Below are 12,543 nucleotides of genomic sequence, written 5' to 3'. Positions count from 1 at the left end.
CCCAAAAGCAGGTCCTGCCTGGCCACCGCCCGGGACCTGCGAGCTGTGTCCCTGTGAGTTTCTGTGCTTACGTGGACTTTTTCATTTTCGGGCACGGCAGTGAAGGCATCCATGTCGGGAGCTGCTGGGTGGTGGGATTCTCACCGGGTATAGACGAGGTACTGGCAAACTACGGCCGCAGCGGATTGGTTGTGGAGCCACCGGAAGGCCCCGGGGAGGGCTGTGGAGGCCTACTTCGGCCTCCCATGCTCCTTCCTTCCGGTAGCTCCTCCCCAAAACTCTCATGACCGCGAGGCTGGGCGCCCCCGGCCCTTCTGGGGCCATCAGCTGGCCTCGCAGGACACCCTCTGCAGTTACTCACATTGAAGAGGTCTGGGCAGTTTCCCCAGGGCAGTGCTAGGATCCAGGCAGGCACGAGAGAAGACGGAACAGCGTGCGACGAAGACGAGGTGGTGATACAGTCTGTGTCGGCGAAATCAAGCTCTTGTATGGAGACAGCGCCGCCAAGATCCAGGCCATGGAGGCTGCCATGCAACTGAGCTTTGACAAGCACTGTGACAGAAAGTAGCCCAAATACTGGGCCGTCATTCCCCTAAGTTTTGAGTTCTGGTCACAGGGACCCCAGCCTCACCCACTTCCTCTCGGATGCACTCTTCATCTCTCCTGTACAATTCTCAGGCAAAGGAGACCATTATGCAGAGATAGGAGCATGTTCACCAGAGTCCTCGTGGGCCTGTCATTTGGTGGATGTGACATGCTAACCACACTGAAGTGCACAGGATGTATGCTGTTGCCAACAGGAGAAATAGTCCTTTGACATAAAATTATAATTTCATACTTCTATAGTACACTAATTTTTGACACTGTGAATAACAATGTTTGAATCATTAAAGCTCTTACCTAGAAGAATATGTATTTCAAAATGAAAAGAGAAAATATTTACTTGGAAATGCAAAAGTGTGCTGAAAAGTGAGCCTTAAGCTTTATGAAGATGTGGAGGAACTAGAACTCTCATATACCCCTGATAGGAATACACCCCTGGTAGGACTGTAGGTGGTACAACTACTTTGAGAAACAGTTCAGAAGTTTATTTTAAAAATTACACATGAGACGGACATTTCACCTAGCAGTTAAGTTGCCAGTTAGGATGCCTGGACACCCTGTCAGAGGACCTGGGTTTGAGTCCTGGCTCCACTCAAATTCTAGCTTCCTGCCAGTGCAGACCTTGGGAGGCAGCAAGTGATGGCAGAAGTAGTCGGATCCATGACCCACATGTGAGAAACCTTGTTGGCATTCTACACTCCTGTGTTTGCCCTGGCCTGGAGCCCTAGGGTTGTGAGCATTTGGAGAGTGAACCAGCAGACAGGAGTGTGTATTCTCTCTCTAGTTAAAATGCCTACCAGCCAAGCAAGCCTCTTCATTTGTAAGTATTTACCTAGAGAAATGGAAACATATGATTATACAAAGACTTGCACACTATTGTTTATAGTAACTTTATTCTTAACTAAAAACTGGACAAATATCCATCAACAGGTGATTTGATACCCAAATTGTGATATAGCCATATAATGGAATACTACTCACCAATAAAAAGGAACAGATTAATACATGTAACAACATACATTAATCTCAAACTAAGTAAACACTACCTAAAGTTACTAAGTCCACACTAGGTGTATTCAGACCCCTCTCCCCAAAACAAGTGCAAAGTGTTTGATGCCAGTTATCTAGAATTCTAGAGTCTACGGCCACACCACCCTGAACGCACCTGATCTCATCTGATCTCGGAAGCTAAGCAGGGTCGGGCCTGGTTAGTACTAGAATTCTAGAAAATTGTGACAGAAAGCAGGTCAGTGGCTGCCTGGGACTGGGACTAGGGATGGATTACAGAACGGAATATGAGGAAACTTCTGAGTGAAGAAACCGTTCTTTATCTGGTTGTGGTCATGGTTTCCGAGGTGTCATTGGAACCTCAGGGTAAACAGGGAAGAAAATAGAAAGGGCCTTCGTGAGGATTCTAGTGAAAGTAACTAGGACTCAAGTCGTCAATAACAAAGTCAAGAAGCTGCTTGTTCTTGACCAAGGTACTTAAATGATCCCTGACTAAGCTCTGCTGCGACACTGTGTAGATAACTTTTCCTTTTTTCTTCATATTCGTTCTTACCTTCACTTCCCTTTTGTATTTTCTTACTTCAAGCTGAATGCTACTAAAAAATAGAAGAGTAAATGAAAATATTTTACATGGACAAATGCTTTTTTACACTAGAATTTAAACGTTGATCTCTTCTTTTTGAAGAATCAGTATGTGCAGTGCAGAAATGCTTTTAGGCCAGATAAACTTGGATTTGAATGCCAGTTTTGCCATTCACTGGCCTTGTATCTTTGCATTTGTCAGTTAACTTCCCTGATCCTCAGTCTTGCCATATACAGCATGAATGTTGGCTGTATTTCAAGGGCCATTGTGAAGATTAGAAATAACTATCCACTGCTGTATTCAGTAAATCATTTGCCTGCTATTATATACTGTGTATCAAGCCCTAGAGATTATGCACGTGTGTGTATACCTACATCAAATCCCAAAACAGATGAACACAAATGAAGAGTGTAGAAAAGCAAGACAGACACACATGTAAAGTAACACATTTGCCTTTCTATGCACTTACAAGTCAACTCTGCTTTAATTGCAGTGCACCTGGTGGACATTTGGAATGTCATAGAAGCACTGCGGGAAAATGCTTTGAACAACCTGGACCCAAACACAGAACTCAATGTGGCCCGCTTGGAGGCAGTGCTGTCCACCATTTTCTACCAGCTCAACAAACGGATGCCAACCACGCACCAAATCCACGTGGAGCAGTCCATCAGTCTCCTGCTTAACTTCCTGCTTGCAGCTTTTGATCCGTAAGCTCCATTGAATATTGTTACTCTCTGCCTACCCGATTTCCATTTCCTCTTGTACTTCTTGGTCTTTTTCTCAATTTTCTAGAGCAACTATCTCTTTTTGTTCATGAGATGCTCTTGTCACTGAAATCTCTATATTTATTACAAATTTTTAATTCTGTAGAAAAAGAAACTAGAGAATAAAATAGTGCTAGAGGGATTCAAGGACAGTTGTCTTTTATGTGGTGACATTTAACTCATCTCATGTTTTCTAGAAGACATGCACACTTGTGAGTGCTACCTGATGGCAAAAAACCTGGACCCAAACACAGTGCCCACCATCCCCACAGGTTAATGCCATTATGCTGCTCAACAGCAGTTACTAGCTGTCACTTTGCAACCTAGTTTGGCAATGGACTTGTTCCTGCTTGGTTTTACCAGTATACATTATTGTGTCCATGGTGTTTATATTTTGAGAAATTTGCAACTTGAAATTGAGCCTTCTAGCTTAGTAGATGCCTTGCTTTATGTGAACCTCAGAGCTAGATATACTCCTCTGGCCCAATTGCTACAGCAGCTGGGTGATGGGGCAGGTTGAGAAGCTGTGGCTCCACATGGCAGGCAGCACAATGGAATCAGGCTGTGGAATTTCTGTAACAGCATTTCTATCTGGGCCCCTTTACAAGAGTGTCTCTGCTTTCAGACTTACCACTAATGATTGCAGGGAACTTATTTGTTATCAGCTTAACAATGGAAAATGTCAAAAGCGAAACATAATTTTCTACCAAACCCTGGAGTATTGCTAGAGCATTCATAAGAAATCAAATCAAAGGAATAATTTTCACCTAATTCCTAAATACAGAAACAGATCAGATTAACAATGAGGAAGTTACTGTTCTGTGAAATGTATGGGACTTAAACTAATAGAGTAAGATTTTTCACTTTTGTTTAGAAATATTGGTTAGATCATTTTGAGAAATAGTTATATTCTCTAAATAGCTACTACTGATACAGTTGAATCATTTTAAGATTGATGAATGCTAAATTTAAGGACTTTCCCAGGGTAGCAAGCAATACATGCAAATGTTCAGAAGAAATGTTCGTTTGGTCCCTGCTCTTGTAGTCCAGAAGGCATTTGATGTGTACTCTCAATAACCTCATTGTTGTGGATTTATAAACACATCCACGTACAAACCCTAGTCTGCAGATATTTCTTCTCCTTTTCTTTGATGTAGCAAGTAATTATAGGCAGTTCTACTGATACCTGAAGTATCTATCTGCTGGCTTTTTGAATTTTAAATGTGAAATATAAGCCATCAGGAAGTACAGCTCTCTGGAAATGTAACTTGAAAGTGAGTATCAGTAGGGAAACTCAAGAATAAAATGAATGTTCAACTCTGTTTCTTATCATGGTAAACTCCTGTTACTCCAAATGAGGTCCATTATTTCCATATTTCCATTTCTGATGCCACTTTCTGCCACCAATCCCACAACAGAGCCGAAGTGTTTAAGAGGCTCTTTGTATTTTGGCAGAGAGGAATGAGCCCAATACTAGTAAAACAAAAATAGCCTTTGCTGTTACAGAATCATTCAGCAGATTGAGCCCCTATTTGCTATATTTTAAGTGGACTTATTAAAGAAAAATGGGGAAATATAAAATGAAAAGTAGGAGAGGTAGGCATTGTGGCACAGTCATTCAAGGCACCGCTTGGGGTGCCTGTATCTCATATCAGAGTGCCTGGGATAGAGTTGTGCCTCAACCTCAGCTTTTTTTTTTCTTCCAATTTTTGATTATTTGAAAGGCAGAGCTACAGAGAGAGGAAAAGACAGAGAGAACTTTCATCTACTGGTTCGTTCCCCAAATGCCCACAATGGCCAGGGCTGAGCCAGACTGAAGCCAGGAGCCAGGAGCTTCTTTCAGGTCTGTTCTTCCACATCTGTCTAGGGACCCAAGAACTTGGGCCATCTTCCACTGCTTTCCCAGGCCATTAGCAGGGAGCTTGATTGGAAGTGGGGCAACTGGGAATTGAACTGGCACCCATATGGGATTCCGGCATCCCAGGTGTCCACTTTACCTATTACACCACAGCACTGGCCCTTCCACCTCACTTCTTATCCAGCTTTCTGCTTATGTGCCTGGGAGACATCTGATGATGGCTTATGTAATGAGTCCCTGCCACCTCCACATAGGAGATTTGGATGGAGTTCCTGACTCCTGGGTTCAGCTTGGCCCAGCCTCTGCTATTGTGTGAATTAGGGAAGTAAACCAGCAGATGAAAGATATCTCTATCTCCCCTACCCCCATCACTCTGCCTTTCACATAAGCAGATATTAATACATAATTTTTTAATTGGGGTTGCCTTAAGAATCTGGTCTCTAAAGAGGTGATGTTTAAAAAAAAAAAAAAGGAAGCACAGCACAATATAGCTATTTAAACTCATGAAGAGCAAGAATGTGCATTCAAAGAAACTTGGTCATTTTTATGGTTTCTTAAAATTCCCCAGACTCAGTCAGTTGGACTCTGCCAAAAAACATGTTACCTCAAAATGAAGATCAAAGCCCACTATACTTGGGTGTGTTCCTGGGAACCAGACTCAGTATCTTAACCATAGTTCCCCAAGAATAGCACTCCTCCACCCCTCTCCCATCCCTCCAGAAAACTGGATTACAGTTCAGAGCAATCCTTACTGTAGATAATAATCAATTTCCTGTTTGCCAGGTTTTTGTGCTCTTTGACCAAGTCAACCTCTTAGAAGTCATGGTCTACAGCTCCATATATAGGATGATTTGGACAATGTTAAGAGGCAGCATCTGATCCCAACAACCTACATCCATCCTTACTTCTGTCACTGAAAAGACAGTCCCTGGACTGTATTTTTTATTCTTCCTGATTTTTACTCTAAAGTTAGCTGTATTGTCAAAAGGAAGGTGGCCCTGGCAGTAATTTCTGAGCAGACTCTTTCCAAGCCAGAAGCTCGCTTTCTTCAGGGCTCCAGGGAACTGGATGGATGTTCTTGGAAAGGATGGAAAAAGAGATGTTAGAAGGTGGGAGCGAGGCTGAGAGGGAGGGCAGTGAACAAACTTAGCAAATAGCCTGAGCTTCCTCTCTTCCTCTGTTCTCTCTCTGGAAATCAGCCTGCCACCTTCCCTCCTCGTACTTGTGGCTCTGTCCTCCGAATCCACTAACAGAGTGTCCGCAGCTGTGCCTCTCACTTCTTGTCCCACGTTCCAGTGCTGGGTGAAAAAGTTCCCTTTGAAGTGTTGGAAGGAGCTTTTCTGTTGTCATTCATGTTTAGCAAATATGGAGTAACTCAGCATGGCAGAAAGTGACAAGATGAAAATAATTCTTCAATGTCTGTCACATACAGCCTTTTTGAGAGGTGTCGTCACCAGTTCTAACACTCTGTAAAGCTCTTCTCTCACAGCCACGGAGCTCACCCGTCTCCAGATCTCCCTGTTTCTCACACATGAGTCTGCTATCACTTTTTGTGCACTTTGTCTGTTCCTATGACTGCGTCTCCCAAGTCACTTTAGGGTGTGACCATATCTTTGCACAGCATCTGAGACCATACTCAAACAAGAATAAGTCAATAAATTATAGGTCGATCTTTTTTTTCAGCTCTTGTCATACAAAATTCCTTTCATTCTTTTTCTGACATTAAGTCATGTTTAGCCTTCGGGGTATTACCGAGACAAATGAGTCCTGGTCACCTAGATTCATAGAGTCTATACTGGATGTTCATTATTACTAACGTGAGTGATCCTATTTTCACCAAAGACTTCAATATACTTCTGTAACTTTCTTCCTACCTCCCTGGAAAACACTACCAATAACTATAGACTTAACCCGGTAGTATCTTCCTTCTTCGAACAGTTCCTCATAAAGTACGTGATGTGATAGTCTCATAATTTTAGTAAATCCCATTTTCATATATATTCAGGTACTAAAAAATCCTAGTAGCACAATCATAAATGTTAAAAGGAACAGTGGTTTTCCTATTTTCAGAGAGCATGCTATAGTCATAACATGAATGGTATTCATATAGTAATTGTAATAACAGCTAGGATTTACTCAGTATTTATTGTGTGCCAACAGGATCATTATTTGGCACTATATTGTAATGTTGCAGGTTGGAGAGATGATAAAACTGAGACATAGATTAAATAATTTGTAGTTCATGCAACTTCAGACTAGATGAGATGAATGGGAAAAATCATTTCATTTCAGGAACCAGCTTGATACATGATTTCTGTTTTATTCTTTGAAATGAGGATTAGTGTATTGCTTTTTTTTTTCCTCTCAGACTTGTCTCCCTTAGTACAGGGTATGATTTGTATTGCTCACATTCATAACCTTTCAAGTTTGTGGCATTTAGACATATGTGACAGAGTGAATATAAATAAAATAAAGAAATATTTGGACTTAATAAGTTTTACTCTGTAGCATTAGAGTCAGTTTTATGACAGCTATCTAGAACTACAAATCCATTGTGTAACAGTCTTAGGCAGAGAATACAAAATCCTGGTATTTTCTTCTTTGTTTGATGTATTGCATCTTGGTGAGCCATTGGAACAATCATTCTCACTGCTGAGCTCCTGACGCTGTGAAAGGGACCACAGCACTATTTGAAATGTGTGGATATGAAATGACTCTGGAACTCTGCCAAAATCCTTCTGCCTTTTGAATTTTAATAATGATTCTGATATTTAATGCAAGAAGTACTTCAAAGTACACAGCCATTTTTCTGTGAGCCAACAAAATGCATTGTTCATGTTGGAGACTATGTGTGAGAACAAAGGAAAGAGAGAGAGTTATATAAAACCAAATGTTCTCTTTTCTTTTATCTTCTATATGGATAAAACTAGATATTTAAAAGTGTTTACTTCTCTTGATGATTTTTATCTTAGCACATCTTAAGTTCAAGATGTCCATAAAACCTTCTCTTCTAGTAACTAAAAGTGTGTTCCAGTAGAAAAATACTTTATTCTAGATTTGTACATTTTGCTAAAATGGAATCGCTTTCCAAAGAATTTTCAGTTTTATCATTCATCTTCTACCAGACTTATGCTCTGGGTGAATGGCACACAGAATTTCAGAGGACAAAAGGAAACATCAAGCTATATTGTCCCCTTCCATTCTGAAGAAACTCTGGGAAAATTCACTTGATCCAGAACTATTAGTTATTCTTTTCCCAGATCATTTTCTGACATCATGTAAAAGGCCGAAGATTTGCCAGGGCCAATGGGCATCTATCTGTTCATAGATTTACTTGACTATTCCCAAAACAATAATAATTATGGATGTAATCACTTCTGAATGCAAGGCATCACATAACTGCACAATCTGAAGTTAAGGGTGATAATAATCATTATAACTTTACTCAGTAAATACTTCATATTTTTCAATAAACCTTAAATGGCAAATTAGAAAATTCTTTTCCCCACTCCATTCATGAATTAAACATAGGCTAAAAGCTTGCTGTGTCATAAGTGCTCTGCTAGTCTGGGGAGAATAGTAAGATAAGATGAAGTGAGATGAGATACCCCCTTTAAAAAATGTGTTGCATTAAAATTAACCAATTTTAACCCTTTCTCTCCAGTAGACTGTGAGCAAACGGAATATAGGAGTCAAGTCTTATTCCTCAGTCACTGGGGCAAAGGCAATAAGTATCTAAGTATCTAAATGAGTGATGCTGTGAACAAAATAATTCCTAGAAAAAGAATCGTGTCATTGGAGGGGGGAATGAACCATCGGATGGAAGACATTTCTGTCTCTTTCTCTCTCTCTCTCACTGTCTGTAACTCTGCCTGTCAAATAAATAAATAAAACATCTTTAAGAAAAAAAAAAAAGATTCATGTCATGATAGAGGCATCTTGTGGAAGCAGAGAGGAGGATGTGAGGAAGATAATGTGTGCGAAAGAATAATTTGAGTGCTGGGCCTTTGCTTGCCACAAGAGGCTCTCCAAATGTGTTTGTAAAGCATATTAGTAAAAGAAGAGCTTCTGATTTTAGTTCTGGTAACCAGAGAGCTAATTTCTCCTTTCTCTTCAAGAAAGCATCAGTCAGAATTCACATGTCACGTTGAAGTCTTGAACTTTATCATGGGATTCTGTAACTTCCAATAGAAAACTTTCTTGGCAGTTAGAAAAAAAATTGTACATTCTGTTCTGAGTTCAGCCCAGCATCCCAAACCTATCAAAATCTATTTGTTGTTTTTCCTTCTTGTCAAAAGCAAATTTCTCCTTCCAGGCAAAGTTTCCCTAAAAATGTTTTAGTCAAAAGAATCAATTGGTTCTATTGTAAGATCACACAAAAAACAACCCAGAGTAAAGCAGTTATTAACTTTTTATTGTGATGAGTCAACTATGTCTTTTGAAACAACTGTGTCTTCTTAAAACAGTCATTCTGTGAGTTTACCACGTGTGTTTTAACCAAAGACTAAGTTATTTCCTCCTTCCATTTTTAATTGGTTGTCTCCTAGAAAAGTTTGAAAATTTTCAGAGTGAGAAAACAGAGTAAAGGGAAAATAGGATGCCCATTTTAACCACTTTTATTCAACACAGTACTGAAAGTCTTAGAGCTGTAGACAAGAGAAAGAAATAAGGGGCATCCAACTTGGAAAGGAGAACATTAAATTATCACTGGTTGCAGTTGACATGATTCAATATATAGAAACCCCAAAAAACTCCAACACAAGTCTATTAGAACTAAAAAAATTTACCAAAATTGCAGGAAACAAAAGTCAATGTACAAGTCTCATTATTATTGTTATATACCAACAGTGAATCATCTGAAAAAGAAATCCAGAAAGCAAAATCTCATTTCCAATAATTACAAAAAAAAATACCTGGTAATAATTTTAACCAAAGGGTTGAAAAATTGCTACAATGGAAACTGAAAATCATTAATGGAAAAAAATTGGACACAAATGAAAAGACATCTGTGTTCATGGATTGGAAGAATCAATATTGTTAAAATTTGCATACCAGAGCAATTTACAGTTTTGGCATAATTCATATCAAAATCTCAATGACACAAAACTAGAAAAAAAATTGCTAAAATTTGTATGAAACTACAAATGACCCTGAATAGCCAAAGTGATCCTGAACACAAAGGGCAAAGTAAGAAGCATTATTTTTTTAATTTTTTTTTAAATTTTTTTTATTTATTTATTTTTTTGACAGGCAGAGTGGACAGTGAGAGAGAGAGACAGAGAGAAAGGTCTTCCTTTGCCGTTGGATCACCCTCCAATGGCCGCCGCTGCAGCCGGCGCACCGCGCTGATCCGATGGCAGGAGCCAGGATCCAGGTGCTTTTCCTGGTCTCCCATGGGGTGCAGGGCCCAAGCACCTGGGCCATCCTCCACTGCACTCCCTGGCCATAGCAGAGAGCTGGCCTGGAAGAGGGGCAACCGGGACAGAATCCGGCGCCCCAACCGGGACTAGAACCCGGTGTGCCGGCGCCGCAAGGTGGAGGATTAGCCTATTGAGCCACGGCGCCGGCCTCATTATTTTTTTAACAATTTATTTATTTATTTGAAAGGCAGAGTTACACAGAGAGAGGAGAGGCAGAGAGAGAGAGGTCTTCCAGCTGATGGTTCACTCCATTGGCTGCAACGGCCGGAGCTGCGCCGATCCGAAGTCAGGAGCCAGGAGCTTCTTCCAGGTCTCCCACGTGGGCGCAGGGGCCCAAGGACATGGGCCATCCTCTACTACTTTTCCAGGCCATAGCAGAAAGCTGGATCAGAAGAGAAGCAGCCGGGACTAGAACCGGCGCCCATATGGGATGCCGGCACTTCAGGCCAGGGTGTTAACCCACTGTGCCACAGCGCCGGCCCCAGTAAAAAGCAATATACTACCTGAATATAAAATATATTACAAAGCTACAGTAATTTTAAAAACATAATATTGGTATTTAAACAAAACCATAGACCAGTGGAACAGAACAGAGACCCTAGAAGTAAGCACAGACATATACAGCTAACTGATTTTTGACAAAGATGCTAAGAACATACATTGAAAAGAATAGTCTTTTTAACAAATAGCAGTGGGAAAATTGGATATCCACATACAGAAGAATGAAACTAGACCCTCTCTCTTAACATGTACAAAAATCTACTCGAAATGGACTAAAAAGAAATATTTGAAGCCAGAAACGTTGGAACTATTAGAAGAAAACATAGGAAAAGCACTTCAGGATATTGGAATTGTCAAGGATTTTCTAGAAAAGACCCCAAAAGCACAGGGAACAAAAGCAAAAACAAATTGGATTTCATCAAACTAAAGAGCTTTTATAGAGCAAAGGAGTCAACTGAGTAAAGAGACAATGCACATAATGGGAGACAACATCTGCAAACCATACATCAGGCAAAAGGTTAATATCCAGAATATCTAAGAAACTCAATTCACTTGCAAAAAGCACAAGTAATCCAATTAAAAATGGCAGCAGAACTAAATGGACGTTTCTCAAAGAAAGACATACCAGTAGCCATCAGGTCCATGAAAGAAAAAAAGTTCAATGTTACATCATCAGGGAAATGTAAACCAAAACCACAGTAAGATATCTTCTCACACTGGTAAGATTGGCTGTTGTGGGGCCTGCACTATAAAGCTGCTGTCTGCAGTGTTGGTATCCCATATGGGCACTGGTTCAGGTACCGGCTGCTCTTCTTCTGATCCAGCTCTCTGCCTAGGGAAGCAGTAGAAGATGGCCCAAGTCCTTGGGCCCCTGTACCCACATGGGAGACCCAGAAGAAATTCCTGGCTCCTGGCTTTGGATCAGCCCAGCTCCGGCCATTGCTTCCACTGGGGAGTGAACCAGCAGATGGAAGACCTTTCTCTGTCTGTCTGTCTGTCTCTCTCTCTCTCTCTCTCTCTCAGCCTCTCTGTAACTCTGCCTTTCAAATAAATAAATAAATCTTTAAATTAAAAAAAGATTGACTATTATAAAAAAGACAGAAGATACCCAGTGTTGGGGAAGAAGTGGAGAAAAGTGGGGGATATAAATTAGTACAACCATTATGGAAAACAGTATGGTGGTTCCTCACAAAACTAAAAATAGTGTGACCCAGCAATCCCACTCCTGGATATATAGCAAGGGAAATGGCATACATCTGCTAGGTATATTCTCTAGCTCCCTTGTTATGTTTTTTTTTGTTTGTTTGTTTGCTTTTTGGTTTTTGGTTTTTTTTTTTTGTTTTTTTTTTTTTTTTTTGGCCAGGCAGAATTAGACAGTAAGAGAGAGAGACAGAGAGAGAGTTATAGACAGTGAGAGAGAGACAGAGAGAAAGGTCCTCCTTCCGTTGGTTCACTCCCCTAATGGATGCCACGGCAGACGCTGCGCTGATCCGAAACCAGGAGCTGGGTACTTCTTCTGGTCTCCCATGCGGGTGCAGGGCCCAAGCACTTGGGCCATCCTCCACTGCCTTCCCAGGCCACAGCAGAGAGCTGGACTGGAAGAGGAGCAACCGGGACTAGAACCTGGGGTACTGGCGCCGCAAGTAGAGGATTAGCCAAGTGAGCCACGGTGCCAGCTTGTTATGTTTTTTTAAGGTGCAAATCAGAGCTGCTCATGAAATCAAAGCTACACGTTCACAGCTTTTCATAAAAGCAAGAAAATAATATAGTTGTTTTCCTATGTTCTTCCATGTGTTGTACCATTCC

At 40.9% G+C, this 12,543-nt stretch overlaps 1 protein-coding gene across 49 annotated transcripts in view; it reads left to right on the top strand.

Moving 5' to 3' along the window:
• The window catches only part of DTNA (dystrobrevin alpha), a 432,447-nt gene that overhangs the window by 324,342 nt on the left and 95,562 nt on the right, over positions 1–12,543 (top strand). For all 49 annotated transcript variants that reach the window (XM_070050330.1, XM_070050313.1, XM_070050325.1 and 46 more), the window contains one exon: positions 2,688–2,901. In XM_070050330.1, the coding sequence (XP_069906431.1) occupies positions 2,688–2,901 (214 nt within the window). The remainder of the gene's footprint in view (positions 1–2,687; positions 2,902–12,543) is intronic.

Source organism: Oryctolagus cuniculus, chromosome 10, assembly GCF_964237555.1.
Source record: "Oryctolagus cuniculus chromosome 10, mOryCun1.1, whole genome shotgun sequence".
Classification (NCBI taxonomy): domain Eukaryota; kingdom Metazoa; phylum Chordata; class Mammalia; order Lagomorpha; family Leporidae; genus Oryctolagus; species Oryctolagus cuniculus.
This window is presented reverse-complemented; position numbering and strand designations above follow the sequence as displayed.